General features: G+C 48.8%; 1 protein-coding gene across 1 annotated transcript in view; it reads right to left on the reverse strand.

The window, feature by feature from the left end:
* DNAH1 (dynein, axonemal, heavy chain 1) overlaps positions 1-20163 on the reverse strand; it is a 72912-nt gene that overhangs the window by 13593 nt on the left and 39156 nt on the right. Inside the window, exons 38-55 of the mRNA XM_010573806.1 lie at positions 19845-20039; positions 19045-19164; positions 18301-18459; positions 17912-18016; positions 16542-16682; positions 15872-16032; positions 15016-15173; positions 14706-14879; positions 14297-14335; positions 13015-13193; positions 11965-12195; positions 10377-10573; positions 9379-9514; positions 7998-8206; positions 7039-7210; positions 6511-6702; positions 5864-5974; positions 4547-4732 (exon numbers count right to left, since the gene is read on the reverse strand). Coding sequence (XP_010572108.1) covers positions 4547-4732; positions 5864-5974; positions 6511-6702; positions 7039-7210; positions 7998-8206; positions 9379-9514; positions 10377-10573; positions 11965-12195; positions 13015-13193; positions 14297-14335; positions 14706-14879; positions 15016-15173; positions 15872-16032; positions 16542-16682; positions 17912-18016; positions 18301-18459; positions 19045-19164; positions 19845-20039 — 2865 coding nt within the window. The remainder of the gene's footprint in view (positions 1-4546; positions 4733-5863; positions 5975-6510; positions 6703-7038; positions 7211-7997; positions 8207-9378; positions 9515-10376; positions 10574-11964; positions 12196-13014; positions 13194-14296; positions 14336-14705; positions 14880-15015; positions 15174-15871; positions 16033-16541; positions 16683-17911; positions 18017-18300; positions 18460-19044; positions 19165-19844; positions 20040-20163) is intronic.

Here is a 20163-nt window from a genome sequence, read left to right on the forward strand (position 1 = left end):
GCACCCCATAAGCTGGTCTGCAGCACTTATGGAGGGACTGCTTGAGTCTCTCCTCAAGCAGGGAGCTAGGAATGTCGCTGTGGCACCCTTGAGATGGCTGTGGGTGTCAGGACCCTTAAGGATGACTCCTGCTTTTTTCCTTCTAGTGCTGACCATCCTTGCCATGTTCAGCCAGAGATACTCCCAGGCCTTCCCACTGGACACGGTCAACAGAGGGGCAGAGTTTGTGGCAACACTGAGGCTGGTCTACCCCCACGCAGACAAGCTGTGTGGGAAGGACTTTGACTGGCTCTTTGACTGCCCTCAGACAAAGCAGTTCCTCGAGTGGTTCTGCAGCACAGTGGGTGAGGAGAATTTACTGAGTCCAGCTGAGGTGGAGGCCTACGATGCCCTGTTGGCTGCAGGCAAGCCCATCCTGGAAGGTGATGCTCTCGAGCAGGCGTTACAGATGTGCCACCAGGTCCTGCAGTTGCCAAGCATGATACCAGATGATGAGAGTCTTTCTTCGGAGGCCCTGCAGCAGGAGCTTCAGGAGCTGAAGGACTATCGTGACCGTCAGCTCTGGCGGCACAGCAAGCTGCAGGTTTGGGCAGCAAACCTGCAGCGGGAGCTGAGGTGTTTGGAGGAGGAGGAGGAAGTGGTGAAGCAGGACTTGAGGAAGGCTCAGATGGACCTGGAAGTAGAAGCCTTCCAAACCAGAGCTGTCCTGAGCCAGATCAGCAAGGCTGCAAAGCAGCTGGCAGAGTGGCATGGGGATGTGGGGAAAGGCCGGCTGCCGGCACTGATGTGCGAGATGGATCTTGGCCCTTACCTAGAGCTAGAACAACAGGCCACCAACATGTTTGAGGGTTTCATCCAGTGGGTCCTACCAGGGAGTGTCCAAGCTCCAGATGCTCAGGGAAAAAGTGCACAGGGAAAGAGCAGCCTGAAGGAAAGGCTGGAGGCTGCTACACAGATGGACTCAGACTGGAACATACTGGAAGGAAGAAGAGGAGCTCCTTATCAAGAGTGTGCAAACACACCATGGGGGGTGGCAGCAGTAAGACAAGGAATACTGGTCCGAGGCTCAAAGGCAGAGCTGCTAGTGGAGGGGAGGAATGGAAGAGAGGTGTTGAGCATGGGGGATGAGGAAGAGAGAGATAGCAGTCAGGAAGCCACAGAGAGAGTGGATGTCGAGCAAACAACAATGCCGAAAAGCCTTGGGACTGATGGAGATGAGCTACTGGAGGACCAAGACCACTACTGGAAGGAGCTAAGCCGAATGGAGAAAGCACATATCTGTGCCCAGAGGGAGGTTATAGTCATGTCAGCAAAAGTGGAAGGCAACTGTGCTGCGCTGGAGTGGGCCCAGAGGACTCTGGAAGCTCTCAAGGAGAACCAGGTAGGGCCAGTGCTCCCTTTCCTCCACCATCCTTTGTGGCAGGGTCTGCCTGTGCTGCAGGCAGTCCCTGCTGTTGAATGCTGGAGCACAGCTGACATGTCAGGAGGGGGTAGCAGAGCCAGGCAGTGCTAGTGGTGCACCCTGACACCAGCCTGTCTTGTCTTCCCCCTGCACAGCATGTAGTTGAGGTGGAGCTCCGGAGTCAGGCTGCCACACTTCAGAAGCAGCTTCATGCCCTGCGTTGCGACATCACACAGATCCTGACCCACCGGCTGCCACCCCTGCTGAAGGCAGAGGCCTGCCTCTCTCGCCTGCCCATCCTGCAGAGGCAGCTCAGCCTGGAAGCTGCCCATCTGCAGTACATTGCCAGGAGGCAGGAGGAGGCAGCTGCCTGGCTGGCAAGCCAGCACAGCCGCCTGGATCTGCTGGAGCTCCAGCTGAAATGGGAGAGAAAGGAGTTGGACCAGAAGGCTTCTCAGCTGGGGGAGATGAAAACTGCTATGGGGGAAGCCCAGACCAGGCTGCAGGAGCAGCAGGACTACTTCAAGGATGCCAGCTCTTCCCAGAAAGGTTGTCCACGCGTATGGATAGACCCCAAAGACCTCTCTGCTGTACGGTAAGGGCCTGGGGGTGTGTGTGCATGAGGAACAAACTAGATGTGGAGGAGGTGGCATGGGAATGGGAGAGGCATGTGGCAGACCCAAGCTACCAGGCAGTATAGCAGTGCTCTTCTGCCAGTGCAGAGGCACCCTGACTCCACAGTAGTGTGAAATTCCCCAGAAGATGGCATTTGCTTCTTCCTGGCTGGCTATGGCTGCTGCAGCAAAGCATGGGCTTGGAGAAGGGAATGAGTAGGAAGAACAGAGGTGTTCCTAGGATGTGAAGGTGGAGAGTGCAGAGGCAAGCCTTCAGCCATGGAGAAGGACAGCTGGGCCAGAGGAAAGCACAAGCTGCTTGGAGCCAGAGCTTTCTCTGGTTGGGTGTCCTGCACTGACAGGGGCTTCTCAGTCTTTCCTGCGCAGCTCTAGAGTATCTGGTGTCTGGTAGCAAGGAGTCCCTGACTGGCTCTTGAGCCAGTGTGATCCTTTATGGTGCTCTTCCCAGACCTCCAGGACATGGGCTGCTCACCAGGTGAGGTTGTCCTCTCATTGTTGCCCCACAGCTGCTTGCATCCCAGTCCTACAGTGTACAATGTCCCCTGAGCCCTGTTCTTCCTCAGTGCTGGCACAGTGCTCACACCTCTGGCTGGCTGTCCTTTCTTGCAGACTCTGGGAGATGCTGGTGGGGCAAGATTGGGAGGAGCAGCTCTTCCACAGCTATGAGGCCATAGCAGCCCATTGCTCCCAGTTGGTTCAGGACCATAGGGTGCTGGAAGCACAGCTGGCAGCTCCTATGTCCCAGCTCCCTGCCCTGGAGTCCTCCACAGAGGTGCTCTACCAGCTGCTGTACAACAGCTCCAACCAGCTGCAGCTCTCCTCTCCGGTAAGCAAGCACTCCGGCTCCACCAGGCCTTGCTGGGTGGCACAGAGCTGTGAGTCAGAGCCCTCTGTGCCATCCTCTCTGGGTGCATGGGGGAGAACTTACTGCCTCTCAGCTGACAGAGCCAGAGGAGAAGGTTGGCCTGATCCTTGCCTTGTCCCAAAAGCTATCCAATGAGGCAGTGGCTGGCTGAGGGACAAAGGCAATTCTTACTGTGTTTCACATGTGCTGTTAAGTATAGCGATCGGGTTGCCTTAGCCAAGGTGGCCCAGTAAGCTACCTCTGTTCCTTGGACCGGATGCGTTTCAAGGCCTGAGCCAGGTGGGTAGCTGTTTCTGGTGGGCTGAGCTGTTCCATAGGTGGCAGAAAGAGGGGGATTTTCTCCATGTTCACATGTATTTGGGCTCTGCCCCTCAGGAGATCACAGACATGATGCAGCAACTGATCACCATGCAGGACAACCTCTACCAAAAGCTGGCAGCCCTCCTGAGTGACTTGAAGGTCAAACGCAGATCTCTGGAGAGCCCTATCCTGCAGACAGAGCGCAACCTTTATGTGTATTTTTACTGCAATGAGGATTGGCTGAGAGAGGTGGTGGAGGAGCTGGAGAAGCAGGTGTCAGCTTCCTCCAAGGGACCAGTGATGGAGCTGCCTTATGCAAAGGAGTAAGTAGGTCAAAGGGATGCTCACTCCTTGCCACAGAAATGGTGCCATCTTTTGGTTGGGCTGGGTCATCAATCCTGGACTGGGAGAGAACTCTGGTGGTCCTAGCTCATGACAGGTTACTTGGGTCATGGTGCAGCAGCTGGGCTTAAAAGAAGCAGGGAGCTTATTCCTTAAATGAAGAGTTTCCCAAAGCTGGTGGATGGGATAGATGATATGAAAGAAATTGATGTATCTTGTGAGTTGGCATTGGAAGCCTTGTATAGACAGGAGACTTCTCATGCCAACTCTACAAGAGAATAGGTGCTAGGGGCAAGTGGACTGACACTCCTCCTTTCCTCACCTTCTGGGGAAAGGAGTTTTGTATATTTTGTGGGGAATAAAAAGGTCCATTACTCACAATTGCAGAGCAATAAGCCTGTCCCTTGCCTCCAGAGCTGTTATACCCTGGGCAATAAAATCTTGTACTTGCTGAGTTTGCTGTCTTGGCTATGGGCTGTGACACTTGCCAGGCTCAGAATCACCCTCCTTTCTCCAACTATCCTATTTCAAGCCAGTGTTCCTCGAAGTCAGCCCACCAGCCATTGCCTCTTCCTCTTCTCTGCCTGTGGTGGATCACCTTTCAAAAGAGCCTGCTATTTCAGACAGTGTGCTGCTAGATCTGTCCCTGTGTTGTGCAGTCAATACTCAGGGTTGCATTGTGGCACTGCCTGCCACCTACCCCCACGGACAAGTACCATGGGGTGAGCCCTCCTCAAGACCGTCTCTGGCACAAGTTGGAAACAACATGTAGGAACACCCAGGAGCCAGCTCCTGCCTCTGCCCTTCACAACTCTTTGCTTTTAAAGGAGTGAAGTGAAGAAGCTGCATGGGCAGCTGCCCAGACTGTGAGCCCAAGGGGATGGACAGACATGCTGGAAAAGGTTGGGGATGCTGCAAGCCTATAGAAGGGGAATTGCTGCAAAGTGAGAGACTGTCCAGGACCAGACCCAGCTCTGCCACCTTCCCCCTCAACCCAGTTACCTCTGTAACATCACTTTTGTTGAGGTTCCTCAGGCTGGCAAGAGCAGCGTCCAGGGCTGGGAGGGCTTCAGCCAAGTCTTTCTGAGCATCATCTGCAATGGCTTGGGCTGTCTGCGCTTTCACTTTGGCCTTCATCTCCTCAGCCTGCACAGCACTTCTTGTCTTTTCAGCCACAGCTGTGTCCACCTGCAACACCAGAGACAGCCTCAGAAGTGTGCTGGAGCCAGGGCACCCCTTTGGCTTGGCTCAGCACTGCTAGGTAAGGATCACAGCTGTCCTGACAGGTCATGTGTTTTCTTCTAGCAGAGACATGCTCAGTCCTAACTGCTGGAGGGGATCCCCTTTCTGCATCATAGTGGCAGGAGGCTTTTGTCAGCCTGTAGAGATCATCCAAAAGCTCTGGCTCTGGCTGGGCCTGGAATGGTGTTAGTCCTGCAGGAATTAGCTGCTCTAGCCATTTTTCCTATTGGCAAAGGGAGAGGATGTATAGGGATGCAAATGTGTAGGGAGATGGAGGAATAAGAATACATGCTGAGGGTTTTGTTTCTAAAACTGTGACTTCTGCCTACCCTCAGGGTTAAAACACTACCAGGACGTGTAAAGGGAATGTGGAATATAGCCATATCTTTACCTGCTATGTGGGAACATGGGAGATTGCAGATTCCTTCCCCTTTGCACGCAGAGCTGTATGATGTTAGTGTCTCTTCCCTCTGTCTGGCCGTCCCACAGTAGGAGACAGGCAGGGAGGAACACAAGGAGGTGGGAAGGTAGTGACAGCCAACAAGAGGACGGTTCCTTCTTCTGCAGTGGCAGAAGTGACTGTGTGTGTGATGATCCCTGAGGTTTGGGCCAGCAGGGGCAGGCTGCAGCTGGATCAGCTCCCTGGGGATGGGGTGTGGGGGAATGATCCCTTTCAGCAACAACAGTCTGGGATTAGAGCTGCTCAGGCCACCTGAGAATTGTGTTAGTAGTGTTGCTAGTCTGTTCTTGCAAGGATCTAAACCAGGGAGGAAAGGGAGCTGGTAGCTTGGCTGATTGACCCCGGGTTGTGGTTTCAGACAGGGGCATGTGAGCCATCACTTCTGCTAGCAACTGGCTGGTAGGTTGTGACTGGCTCCCACCAACACCAGAGCAGGGACCCCAGCAGAAGGCCACTCTTGCTGGCGGTGCTGCTCTGCATAAATACCTGATGTGCTAATTGGAGGCCTTTTTACTGTCAGATCAAGCAGGATTTCATACAACCCCTGCATGGCCTCCCCAAGCCCTGTGTCCAGTCTGAGCAGACTTGGACAATGCAGGGCTGTCCAGCAGCAGTACCTGCAGTTGCTCCATGGTTGCCAGTGTGTCCTTGGCTGCCTGTGCCAGGAGAGGGCGGGCAGACTCCAGTTCCTCCTGCATCCTCGCTACATCCTCTGCTGTTTGCAAGAGCTGTGGGAGCAGAGTGGAGTGAGAGCAGAGGCAGCAGCCGTGGAAAGCCCCAGGAAAGGGCTGTGCTGTCCTAGTGGGTGCTCCCTGCCCAGTGTCAGGCTGTACAAAGCAGGTCTTGCCCTGGTTCCTGCTTAAGCAACTGTCTGGCACTGTGGCGTGTTTATAAATGGTAGTGCCTAATGGTGCCTGTACATGATGGGCATTACTTCATAAGCTCATGATAGTGTCAGTGGAATCATGTTGCTGTTATAGGGCTTTCAATTAAAAGGTTAATAAGGAACATGCTGAGAGATTGAGCTAGAGTGGTCTGTGGTCCCCAGAGACTGGGGACCATCATTCTTTTAGAGCTGTTACAGACTCAGCCCTTCAGAAAGACTGGCCCCGGCAGAAGGCATAGCTATCATTTGCTTTAGCATGAGCCTTCTCCTGTTACACAGGAGATGTGTAGGGCATCTCACTGCATCTCTGCAGCTATAAATACACTAATCAGAGCAGGTAAGGCAGGCCCAAAGATCTCCTGGGTGTGAGTGACGAACCTTGTCCAGGCCACTTTTCATCCTGTTCTTGGCTGTCTTCAATTCCTGTTTCTTCTTTCCAATCAGGGAACTGAAGATGTTGAGGAACTCAAGGTAGCTCTTGGGAGTGACATAATTGTGTCTGGCCAGCTCTGCTAGGTACACTTGGCACTTACTTGCCACGCTCTGATGGATTTCTACACATACTTGAATCTACAAGGAGAAAGGAAAGAAACAATCTTATTCAGTACTGAACATGTAGGCAAGTCTATGTGATAACCACAGAGAGCCTAAGTATACAGTCACAGCAGAGCTTATGTATATGTGTGGGCTTCAATGCCAAAGAGAGGAGGACGAACGGACATGGCCATTTCAAGGCATACAAAAGCTAACCAGTTCTCTAGTTGAATGATCCTGCCGTGGAACATTTCTGCTACAGGGTAGGACCTTTCTGCAGGTATGCCCTGCATCTATTGTCTATGTATATCTAGAGACATGGCACATTGAGCACACAGGAGCTGTGTTTTGTGTGTTGAGTGTGGCACCTACCATTCCATTGACATCTTCAGTACTGGCACCAAGATGTGGGATCCTGTGCAAGAAGGAGGAGGCAACGCACTGCAGGGCTTCAGCAGGCCACTCATTAAACCAGTTGATGGTACAGCAGTTCACAAGAGAGGGGAACTGTCTCAAGCGTGCACGGAAGACTTCTCCTATTGGGCTGAGGGAAAGACATGTAGAAAAGAGATGTTGCAACTGGCTATAAATACAAGGCTAAAATAGCTTTCTTACTTCCCTGAAGAACGATCCTGAACTCTTACAGAGTAAGAAGGAAGGGAATATACCCAAGGAAGAAGAAGGAGAGAGGGAAATGGGGAATGAAAGTTCAGGCAGTGAGCCACATGTCCTGAGGTGTGTGTCACAGCTCACTCCTTGGAAGTCCTGGGTATATTCTGGAAGTATTAAGATGGTAGTAGGGGGATGTTCTCCCTAGGGAGAACATGTAAGGGGTAAGAAATAAATGTGACCTGAAGTCTATTTCAAGCAGGTGAGTGCAGAGATCACATCACCAGACCAAAATCATGGCCCTGATTCTTCCACTTGTACTTGCACTGAGAATGCCCTGTACCTTCTGGCAGCCCTCCTGCAAGCAAGCAAGCTGTTCATGGACTATGCACTAGATTCATGAATAAACATGGTGCAACTGAGCCCCAAATTCAAGCACGATGTTTTTGTAACAAACAGCTCAATGGTGCATGAAGGAGGAGGAAGCTTGTATTTAATCTGGATCACATATAATCATATTCTTAAACTTTTCAAATTTCATCTTGAAACTAGCAAAATGTAAAAATAGTATACAGTCCTATGGGTAGGTGGTATGCAAATCTTATTCCTCCTCCAAAGTCAGGGGCTTAGAAACAAAGGTCCAATGACAAAGTGATGCAAGGCAAAAGACAAGGAGAGAATAATTAACATTGACAGCAGTGAGTCCTACCCCTGAACTGTACCTCATGCACAGGACCATGTGGATATTGCTGCGAACCCGTGCTGTGTATGCAGCCATCAAATTGGCCTTGGTGGGCTGCTGCCCTAGATCTCGAACAACGGGCTTCATAGCCATCATGATCTGTTCTTGATCATCAGGGTTGTAAATGTTGGGAATGTCACCCGAGTTGAGCAGGTTGTTGATATCCTCAAGGAAGGATTCATTTTTAATCTAAGAATATGATCAGGAAAAAAAAAAAAGTAGCTTCCTAAGTAAGTTATAAGACAGTCATGTCGCCATATGCCATGGAGATCACTTCTGGATAAATATAGCCCTCAGCCCCTGTTATAAGAAATAATTTCTGTGATCACTCTGCTCTAGGAAAGCATACTCTGACCCTTGTCCAGCATTTCCAATTGAACAGCCATGTTTAGTCATTTCAGGGGTGGACGTGTGTGCCTGAGAACAAACCTCCCTCCTTACAGACAAATTATGCTCAGGGCCTTGCTCTCTGCCTTGCAGTGACCCTGCAACCAGACCCCAAACATTAAGGTTGCTCTGGGTCTTCATTTCTCCAGCACAGAACACTTCACTATTAGAATAAAACTCATCGATGTGAGAGACAGAGTAATTGTAGGGATGTGTCACAGTCTGTGGGATGATCTCCCTCCAGAGCTACACTCACCTCTCCACCTTTGCTAAATCAGAAATACACAGAATCCATCTATTTAACTAAATGCACCCTCCCATGCCCCTCTTCTCCCACATATGCTTCTCACTGTAGGGAAAAGGATGAAAGAACAAGCACCACTTGACAGATATTCATCTCATTGCTTAGGGCGCTGCCAGAAGGGACTTGGTTCCTGTGATAATGAAGGCAGTAAAAAAGCCTATGGGGAACATAACAGTGAATTCCAGAAGTTGGTCTAGTCATTAGCAAGTTACAGTTTACAGAAACAAGCCAACATTATCATGTGGAACCAGCAGGCATAAGGCCCTAAAATCTACTGGTATCTTTGAAAATAAAGAGAATGATGTTACTTAGGACTTCTAGTAACAGTGACCAGTGTAGTGCTTAGCTTCAGGCAGCTGTGTCTAAAATCTCTGATCCCACCAAACCCTTGGATGGAGCTGAAAGAGGCTTCCTTGAGCAACAGAAGAATCATCCCACTCACACACAGCTGTACAGTCCCTCCAGCAACAAATATACCACCTTTAGTTTCCATGGGGCTTTTTTATAAGATGATGAAGGTGGGCTACTTAAGAAACAAGCTGTGCCTGGTTTGTATCAAAGCTCCTCAATCCTCTTCAGGGGGATTTACTGAGCTTAGAGATGTTTCTGACTCCTTTTGAGATGGAGTCCACCATGCTAATACTCCTGTACCTTGAGAGTACACTTGTACCTGTGTGTCTACAAATAGGAACGTCTTGGGTAGACTTTGAAGGCCTGCCTTCATCATGATCTTCCTCACGTCATCTCGCCATTCGGTCATGCCATAATTTTTGGATAGTTCAATCTGGAAACACTCATAATCTGCCCTAAAGGAAAGAGAAGTCTGTGGATTTACATCAAATTAAAATCTACTATTTGTCAGTCCTAAGTATGTGTTGTGGACTCAGGGGGAGAGGACTCAAGCAAGTTGTTTTCCCGCAATGAGTCCTGAGCACATGCCTGTCCTTGTGCATGTTCAACCACCAACCCGAGAGCATGTTTTACTCAAAGCAGAGATACCTGAGCTAGGTAGAAACCAGGAGAAGTACAACTCCATGAGCTAACAAAATCACACTGCTTCTCAGTCCCAGTGCCTAAGAGTGCAGAAGGAGCAACTCAACATGGATTTTTTTGTGATGCTGCCCTTGGAGGCTGGTGCACCTGGGAACCGTGGTTGCATTTCTCCAGGATCACACCCTGTATTCAGAGCTGGAAGAATTTTCTTCCTCAGCCTAGTTCCCTGGCTCTTCAAGTTTCCCGCCTCATGGCCTCTTGGCTACCAAGACTCACCAGTCCTACTTGCCAAGCTGCCAGTGTCACTTGATCACTTGTCACTAGTAGCTCTTGTCTTTGTCTTCCTGCTGCCCAGCTCCCAGGAAGAAGCCCCTATCTATTCCCCTGCCATGCTGAGTGCTGCACAGGCCAGTGAGCTGACATGGACCATGCTGCTTTTGCTCATTTGCTGCGTGCCCGCAGCAGTCAGTAACCCAAGCTACTAGCAGGCAAGAGACCAATTTTTCTAGTGTAGATGTGCATGTTAACTGAGCCCTAGCTCTTGAATGTTAAATCTGAAGAGTCAGCAACCAGAAAAATCTGTAACCAGTAGCAGGAAGGGCAGGAAAAGAGATTCTTTGGAGGCAGCCCTGATGGAGCAGCTCCACATTATGTGCATAGGAGTGCATTACTTACATGTGAGATGCCAGCCTGGTGAGAGACTGTCTCCCACTTCCCCCAACACCCAGAAGAAGAGCATTCCCTGGAGCCTGCCGCAGGATCCGGCTGATTCGGCAGATGTGCTGTATTGCATCCATGAAAAGCACAAGCTTCAGCTCTGGGGTGTTGATTTGATTGTACTCCTCCAGGTAATCCTCAATCACAACCTTCAGCTGTGGGCAGAAACAGTCAATTGTGGCTACCAGATAAAAGCAATTGTGAGGGGGCAGGTGGTTGTCTGTAAGCACAGCTAGGCTGCTAGGAGGGCAAAGCCTGTTCATCAGCAGTATCTGGGAGCAGCTGTCTCTCCCAGTTGCTCCCTAGGAGCTGCTTTTGGGGAGGTGATGGCTCTCTATGCTCCTATAGGAACTGCCATTGCACTGGGCTGAATTTAGTTAGTGGCGGTGGTGGCAGCAGCTCCTGAACGGTGACCTTAAACTAACTCAGGGAAGTGAGTAAGGTCTGCTGTTCCCAGCAGTGCTGTTTGCCTCAAGAAATAGCAAGGCATAGTTGAAAATAAAATAGCTTATGGCTGCCTGACCCATACTGTTTCCAGGGTCTCCCTCAGGGAGAGCTTCCTCGCTGTATAGCTGACCACTGTCTGCTGCTACATCCTGTGGTTAGGATCCTGGCTGGAAAGGGCAGGTGCTGGAAGAAAACACTGCTGGTCATAGACAGGTAGAGAAGTGCACTCCTCTCCTGGTCCAGCCATTGCATATAATAGCTGCAGGAGCAGTCTCTCCTGCCCTTTCTAGGGCTCTCGTCAACAGCACCCTCAGGCCAGAGCAGGAGATGAACCATGAAGACATCTGGGATTTGGTCCTACCCCCCTCAGCAATCTCACTGTGAACCTGGGCAAGCAACATCAGCTGGAATTCATACAGTGCTGAGATCCCTGCCTAGATGCCAAAGTTCTGTGTTCATCAGTGGACTGTGCAGCAGCTTGGTAAGTCTGGCTGTCTCAGCTGTGCTCACCTCAGTGGGGGACAGGCCTACCTACTTTGCAAAAGAGATTGGAAAGCTCAGTTAATTACCAGTCCTTGTCACACAGCTATCAAAAGAGGAGACTACAGGATAATCCTCTGTTTCTGATAATGAGTGCACAATGCACTGCTCATTGCCTTTGCCTAATTATCACTACCAAAGTACTCGCAGTATCTTCTCCAACAGGGAATCTGGCAGTAACATTAATTATTTGTAAAGGTCAATTGTGAAGTCTTTAATGGCAAAAGTAGTATTGTTTGGGGGTAATGTGCCATTTCCTTCCAGCAAATTTCACTTTTCAGTCCCAAGTGCAGTTCATTTGGGAGATTTGGCATAGCAGGCTGCCCCCAGGATGGCAATGCAGAGACAACTTATTCTACCTCAACTTCCCATTGCACCAAATGCGGCCACTATCCATATCTGGGGTAGGATTTAACAGGAGAGCCCTGGGAGGGTTTGTGATTCCAGACACCTTCAATTCAAGAAGCCCCATGGTTACTATTAAGTGTTTTCTTTTGTTTGCAGAAGACTTGGAAGATGAGAACATAGTTCACATCACCATGATTCCCAGGGTCCTTACCTCTTCCTGGCTGTTGATTGCTTTGTACAGTTTGATATTGGCACCTGGTTCCATGAAGTCCCCAAACAGAACTGGCTGGGAGGGGATGACCTCCTCAAAAGTGGTGCCTAACTCCTCCATCATACTCTTCATCAGGTTGTCAAACCAGGTCCGGTCCTCCTTGCTGACCAGGCGATCACAGAAGACCCGGCAGCTCTCATGGTACCACAGTCTCAGCAGGTGCAGTTTGTTCTGGTAGGAAATCCCAGCAAAACAGCCCCCATGAGAGAAACAGAGAAGTATTAAGAGCCTCACTATCAGGAAAGCTGGTTCCTGCCCGGCATGCAGCCAGCTCCAATCCTGCTAGAAGGCAGCTGGAGTGGAGAAAGAACTGGGTGGAGGAAGCTGCATTCCCTTCTCCTCTCAAAATCAACTCTTGTCAAAACAGCTGCTTTGCAGAGAGCTCATTACAGCTTCAGCTAATCCCCCCTCTATTTGTCCATATGTCAGGCTTTCTTTGAGAGATTTAAATTTCATGTTGTTTGTCCTTATCTTTCCCCCAGTTTGATTTAATTTTTACTGTTTTCAGAAGTTCTTGTGTTTTTCAGAAAGATCCTTTTATTCAGGTGTAGCACAGAACCAGTGTCCCAAGTACTTCTTATGATAAGCCAATCTCTACTGGCTAGGCTGGAGCCAGAGCAAGGTCCTCAGGAGAGCTGAAATGGCAGAAGCCTCCATTGCTACAAGCTGGTAACAGGACAACATGTCTGCCCCTGCGTGGTCCCCTGTCTGGTCCCCTATGGCTTCATCCAGCCCTGAATGGCTGGGCTGTGTCGTACTGACTCCCTGTGGCCAGTCACCTGCTTCCATGCCAAGAAAGGGCTGGGGTGGCAGGATTGGTCTGCTTACTACCAGTAGTAGGCAATATAACCAAAAGGAAGGTCACCACATTCATTGAGCAATACCAAAAATGCAGCTTCAACAAGAAATTGAGGCCTGTCAATGAGGCCTTAACTAGAACATTTCTGGCCTTCCCCTGGGTGGCATGACTGTGCTGATGGGAGGACTCACCTCGATCGTGCTGGGCTCAGCCATGAGCATGCCCTGGAACACCTTGGAGAGGTCTCTCAGGTTGAAGGTGTAATGCGACTTTGCTGGTGTGGGCAGCAGCTGGGATGTGATGGTCAAATACACGCAGGAGGTGGCACCAACCAAGGGCTCATTCAAGTCTTTGACTGCATGTGCTCCTGCTGCAGGGACAGAGGAAGGTGGAGAGGATGCCAAGGTGGTGACTTTGGGTTGAGAAGGTCCTAGCGGTGCAGACAGGTGGCACTGAGTGGCAGAGGTGTTGCTAGGACTTGGCCAGGAACACACTTTTCTGCTTTCTTATGCAGAGACTGTGTGGGGACCTGACCAAGCACCTGCTCACTGCAGTGGACAGTTTGTCAATGAATTTCCCAACCAAAGAGAATCAGATCTGGGGAGGGAAGAACAACAATTCTGCGATGTTAAGACTTCATGCACCCCAGGGAGAGAGGAGACACTGCCAGACAGGTAATTGGTGCCTACCTGAAATACTCCAGTCAGGTTTTCCTTCTCCCTCCTTGTACTCCCGCAGTGGAGTTTCAGTTACTTTGAAGCTTTTTAGCTTTGAAGGTGTGAGTGCCCTCTTAGCTAAACCACCTTGCAATTCATTGAGCTCAGCAAATGCAAAGCCACAGAGGAATAATTTCTTATGCAATAGTCTGGCAAGATTTAAACACAGCTGCCAGTTTTAGAGCATAAAATACTTTTTTTTTTTTAAACTCCTAATTAAGTTCATTACAAACACTCCTGGGAAAGTAGAGCCCTGTGACACCCTAGTGTTTTGCACTTTTTTGCATTATTTCCAAAATTCTTTAATTTCTTTTTATATCACAGCTAGATGCTTCAGTGTGCCCCTGAGCTCATAGTCAGGTACTGATGCTTGTAAATATTGCAAGCACTCAGAAAGCTCTGCTTTGCTTCTCTCATAGCTCACTATTCTCACTCCTTCCTACTGGCAGATTTGCAGATGAGGGCACATTTGCAAAGATGATCCTAAATTCCCACCCTGTCAAATATAAGAGGACTCATTTCACTTCAAATGAACCCTTTTTCTGGGTGGCTGTAGCACCATGCTTAGATCCACCCTGCTCAGCTGTCCACAGGCTGCAGCAGATGGAGAGTAACAGAAGGCTCTGCTTCCACAGAAGGCTGTTGTCTGGGCAAGTGTCTGTCTGCTGAAAGCACAGGTAAGCTATGCCATGCTGTGCCCATCAGCTTGTTCTGTTCACAGTCTCTCTCTCTCATATATCTTTCTGCTCTTACTTACGCACAGGATCTCTGTAACTTCTTTCTCCTAGGAGTCCAGCTGGAAAAGACAAAAAAACCCCTGAGTTACAGCTTTACCTGCTGAAGTGAGGGATATCTGCATCATCCATCGCAAACAAAATCCTCTTTGAAAGGCCTAGGCTATAGGATACCTTACGAAACTGTGAGAGCCAAATTTGAAGTTTGCTGATTTGCACCAGCAGTTCGGCCCTGAGACTAAACAGGGTATGAGCTCTCTCTTTGCTAAGATTGAAACAACACTTTTCCAAAAGCATCTTCAAGCAACTAATGCAAGTTCCAGCTTCCAGCACTTTGATCAGATCACCAGTATTAATTCCTTCCCTTCCAACCTCCATTATCATCGGGTTGACTTGCAACATGAGGAGGTGGCGGTTGTCTGCAGCACTTACCCATCCAGCTGCCAAGGATGGTGGAAAAGATAGCCTTCTTGCTGCTCTCCTCCAACTCAGTGAAGGAGAGGTAGTTGAAATGGCGAGTGAGGCGTGGAGTGACAGCATTCCTCCCCCCTCCAGGAGGTCCCATGGCACAGACAAAATTAATATCTACCAGCTTCTTAAAAGTACCTTGAAGAGTGCAAAATCAGGAACAAATGCGAAGTTGTAGCTAAAAACCCTGCCACAAATCTCCACAGCAGGTATGCATATCTATCAACAGGCCAACTTTTGTCAAGAGTACTGGGCAAAGGGATCTGGGTCATACCTATCTGTTTCCTGTCGTACCAGCCCTGATGGTCCATCCACTGCCGCAGCAGCTCGATGGGTGGCTGAGCACCATATTTCTCCAGCATGGGCATATTCAAGTCATCAATAAAAAATATGAAGTACTGCCCAATTGGAGGCCCGAACACACCCTTCCGCCTGTAAGGACAGAAGCCACATAAGGACACAGACAACTCCTATTGCAAAGGTACTCCTAACTTGAATCAAAAGCAGTTTTTTCTCCAGAGGCTTCCTGGGTCAGCAGTTTCAGCTATCCTTACACTTACATTCTATATACCCCTTTATATGTGCCTTTGTATGGAAAAGATCCAGAACAATGTTTGAGGCACTGGCTTCTTTCTGAGCACGACAGAAATTTTGTCTACTTATGGACAGTGTCAATGAATAAATGGGTACAAATAAAAGCAAAGCTTGAGCCCATGAATCTATTGGAAACCTCAAACCAGTGGCTGACCAGGGAGGAAAAAGGGAAGCTGCGAACCATGGGGAGTGGGACTGGGTGTCAGCAGCCATGTATTTCTCCCCTCAGCAGTTTCTATAAAGATCCCACACCAGGGTTTGCAAACACCTGTGCTGTGAAATGTAGTATTTCTGGAATAGCTAGAATTGGAGCAACTTTTACAGACCCTCACTAATCCTTCTCACTTTCTTGCCATCATATCAAGTTATTACAGGCTCTCAAAATCCCAGCTCAGATTTGCTGTGTGTCCTATTTGTTATCCACAGCTGTACGTGCTTGGGGCCCCTTCAGGTCTTGGGATGAAACTAAATGGCCAAGTTGATAGAAACACTGAGCTCAGGGATACTGCCTTGGCAAATGCAGAAAGGAAACCTGCCTCTTATCCAGTTTGCTGTCAATGAGATCCTGTGTTTGGTTAGCAGAGGTGCGTGCTGAAAACATCAGGAAGTGGGTGATGTATCTGAGAGGCAAGTTCTTCAAAAGCTTGTCCGTAATTGTGAGAGTCTTCCCTGTTCCAGTGGGACCAATGCAGAGAACCTAGAAGCACAATCAGCAATGCAGCATAACCATAGGCATATAGTCTGTGTTTCCCAGCTCTCTGACAGTTGCTGGAGGAAATGCAGGTTACTGCTCACTTAGGCATTCAAAGGCTGGGAGAGGACAGGAGGCTCGCTTCTTCAGTAAGGACAGCTGTTCAACAGATCTCTTGGTGTGGAAGGAATCCAACCAGAGAAGTATGAAATGGAACTGTAGGAAACAGGTAAAGAGGGATGGTGATGGGCTATCTAGCAACTGCTGCATTTTGATTGAACAACTGAGTATTGATATTCCTTTGGAGCACTGGCATGGTGCCTGGGGACTGAATGGAGAACTCTTGTTGCTTAGGCACAGCTTCTGAGCAGAGAAATACAAATCCATGACAGTGGGAAATAATCTCAAAGTAGCAGGTAGCTGTTAGGTTCTGACTGCACCGGGAGAGGAAAAGGTGCCCCTGTTGATGAGAACAAGGTTGAATCAAAAAATCAAAGACAAGGCTTGGCACGTACTGGCTTATGGTTGGTGAGCAACAGCTCCAGCAGATGGGCCATTTGGACTGTGTTCATCGTGGGCACAATAATATCACAGAAGTTGGTATCGGGAACCACGGTGAACTTTGCCGTAGAGTCTAGCCACTTCTCCCAGCGCACCTGAAAGGTATGAGTGTGTTTAGAGGGGGCAGTTGCATCTATCCCCTATGGGAAAAAGAAAACTATTTCTGCTGTGTTTTCCCTGTCACAGCTCCTTGTGTAGTAGCTCAGATTCTGATGAGGAATTCAGGTTTCCAGCCCCTCTGTCTAGTCTTGCCACCCCTACCTTTCTGTCTGGCAATGCTGTGAGTGTCTGACTCGGTTCTTTTGGGAGGGAGGTAGCCCAAGAGTTAGAGATTATTGCCCCAGCAGCAACACGCCCTCCCTTCTGAGAACTGGGATCAACGGGGGATGGAGCACTTGTGATATTTGCAAGAACTGGAATTCTGTCCTAAGCTGACCCACCCTGTAAGTGCCCCCACAGCAGAGGGCCAAAGAGGGTTTAGCTGGGATCCTATCTTCATGGTTGTTGCCATCACTCATGTTGCACTCAGAGGCACTTTGAGGTTTTGTACTTGTACAAGACATGGACAATCAAGTCACAGAATAACCTCCCAGAGGCCACTATATAAGTGAGATAGAGTTTTTGTCAGGGATGTGCTGGAGAACACTGAGAAAAAGTGTATTCCTGACCACCCCATGTGGTCTTTCCACAGAGATGATGCTGGCAGCTTCTGCTAAGCATCTGATGCTCATGAAGGGCTCTTTATTTTACTCTGATTTCAGGAAGGGGAAGCATTTTTCCTGTTTTTTTTTTCCTTGTGTTTGTTTTTTTTTCTTTTTCTTTTTTTTCTTTCAGCCCAGGGGCTGGTGACTGTCAGTCAGATGGGCCTTGCATGCCCTACTGCTTTACTGTCTCCTGTGAAAAAGATAGCATATTTGTCTGCCTTGCTCCTCCTCCAGACTCTGCTGCACACAGCTATTCTGTTGTTGTGCACTGCTTTCTAACACAGGCAGACCTTTCCATGTGAGCTTCTCCCTGTCCTCCTCTAGCAGCCACACTTGTAGTGCCCTCTCACTTTCCTGAGCACTGGCAGAGGCACTCAGGTCTGAATTAACCAGCCAGCTGTTGGCTCAGATTTGAAAGATCTGCTTCACAACCCTCAGGGCAAGAAACTGCCTTCTTCCTTTAATGAAAAGATTTCACTTTAAATGTTCTCACTTGGTTCCTATAGGCCTTTCTTTTTTGCCCTTGATGAGAAAATCCTACCAAATCCTGCAGGACTGTGTTGCTTCCTGGTCCCTCTCCCCAAATTTCCCAGCTTAGAGTTGAAAGTGAAACATTTTACCTCCCTAATGACCTCCTCATCCAGATCATCTTCAGCACTGCTAAGCCCAGCATCGTACAGTTTATAGTCATAAACCAGTCCTTCTTCTGGGAAAAGTAACTGGATCTGTGAGAATAAAGCTGTGGGTGAACCTGGCTGCTACTCAGCTGAATTCACAGGAGGATCTGCACTACTGCAAAGAAGACTTCACTAATGGGATGCTGCCCAGGGAGTCAGGTCTCTCTCCCAGGACTTCCAGCTCCAAGGGTCCCTTGAAGTTTGAGGCAGATGTCATTTACCAGATCCCAAGAGGAAGCCTATGCAAAGCCTCCAGGCATTCAAGAAGCTCTGACCCCCATTCCTCGTTACCAGTTCCTCTATGAGAGAGGATCTGCTTTTCCTTTACTCACCTTTTCTTTTGCCATCTTCTCCCTCAGCCACAAGCTGAAGGCCATGCGACCTTGTGAATCTCCAGTAGCGCCCACACTCCAGATCAAGGCAAATATAAACCAGGGTTCAATCAGCTCTCTGATACGAGCTGCCTTCTCCTGGGGAATCATCCTAATTCCCTGAGAACCAGAGAAGAGCAGAAGTAAAATCCTCGGGCATGGTTAAGGTACGCAAAACCCAGACTCTTCTTAATGTGCTCATAATTCTATTCAGCTTCTATGTAGCTTTTTCTAGCCACTTTTTCACAGGCCTTGTTAATGTATTCTGTGGATTAAAACTTGCTGTTTCATTGGTGTACTTGAGAGACTCCCCTTGCTGAACTAATGTCACTCAACAGGAGCTGGGAGAAGAATTTAGTCTTTGGTTTTTAATTTGAAAATTGTCCAGCCTTCTCCAATACTAATTCTCACAGGACCTGCAATCTGAAGTGTATCGCCGCTTAGCGCTGATTTCTGCTTTCCACTCATTCTCCACTTCCCTCTGCTATAAATAAAAGTGAATCTCTTCCCTCCAGCCTGGTAGGCACAGAGCTGATCTTTTTCTCTTTCAGTGGGCAAAGCATAATCCTTCCAGGTTTACCTGTGCTTTGCAGCATGTTGTATTCTGCCATGGAGGTGAGATACAGCATGACCTTTAGGCACCAACACCTTGTTCTCTGGTAACTAACCCTCTGCATGATAGTGATAGAGGTAGCAAAATCCTACCTCAATGGGAATGAAAGGCTGAAACAAACATTCCAAGAGCATGAGGAGGCTCCTTGTGAGGTTGCTGTCCGTTGAGGCAATTATCTCCTTCACAAACCTCCGGACAAAGCCAATGGCCTCCTGTAAGGAGAGGCAGGAACAGCTCAGTATCACCATCCAACATATTTGACTTTGCTTTTACCTTCTAGGGTTCTGGTTTCTCCTCACCTCCCTGCAGGTTATGTTTAGCACGGAGGGTATGACTGAGAATGCTACCATTTCCCACTGTGTCTCAAGTGAGCAGAGAGAAGCAAGTCAAACCCCTTGGTTCAGTCTTAACCCCAAGAAACCTCTGGGCCTGCCTTTTGGTTCTGTGCAACAGTGATGTGCATCTTGTGCCATCACTGCTGTTAAATGGTTTGCTCCCTTCAGAGCTTTCCTTTGCAGCACCAGGTTATTCATTAAAATAGTGGTTTAGGAGCACGGTAGAAATAAGAAGACTTGCTGTTACAACTTTCTCCCTGGAGTTATTCCACTGTAAGCAATGGAGATGCACCAGGGATGATTTTGTCCAGAAAATAATTTTAAAATGAAATAAACAAAACCCTAGAATGACCAATAAGACTAAGTAAGTCACACCTACAAGGATCAGCAAATAATCTCTATTAAACCCAGAAAATTCACAGAGCAGTTTGTATACTGGTGGTCTGAAGTGTTCCCATGATGGCATTTAAATCCAGGCCTTGATGAGTCTGGGCTGGTTGATATCTGAGCTGACAAGTTCCAAGCCACGGAAAGGCTGGAACAGCATGGGAGCTCACCTTGAGGAATCTCTTAAAGAGAGATGCTAGCTGCTGCGAGAAGGGCTGCATGATGCCTGGGATTTTTTGCAGCCAGCACTCAATGAAGGGCTCCAGCCCCAGGATGCTGGGTTCCAGGTAAACCATGCCACAACGGGAGACTGTGGCAGGGGAAGCAACAGCCAGATCCTGGACTTCAAACATCATAGTCATGCTCTGGAAATTGCAAAAGGAAAGAAAGGAGGATAAGGACTTGATCACTTCTGATACATCTTTCAGCATAATTTGGTGAAGCTGAAACCCTTCCCTTTGTTGCAGGAGCCCTCTTTTTGTTGTGTTT

Source organism: Haliaeetus leucocephalus, unplaced genomic scaffold (genome assembly GCF_000737465.1).
Source record: "Haliaeetus leucocephalus isolate CR32 unplaced genomic scaffold, Haliaeetus_leucocephalus-4.0 Scaffold2, whole genome shotgun sequence".
NCBI lineage: Eukaryota > Metazoa > Chordata > Aves > Accipitriformes > Accipitridae > Haliaeetus > Haliaeetus leucocephalus.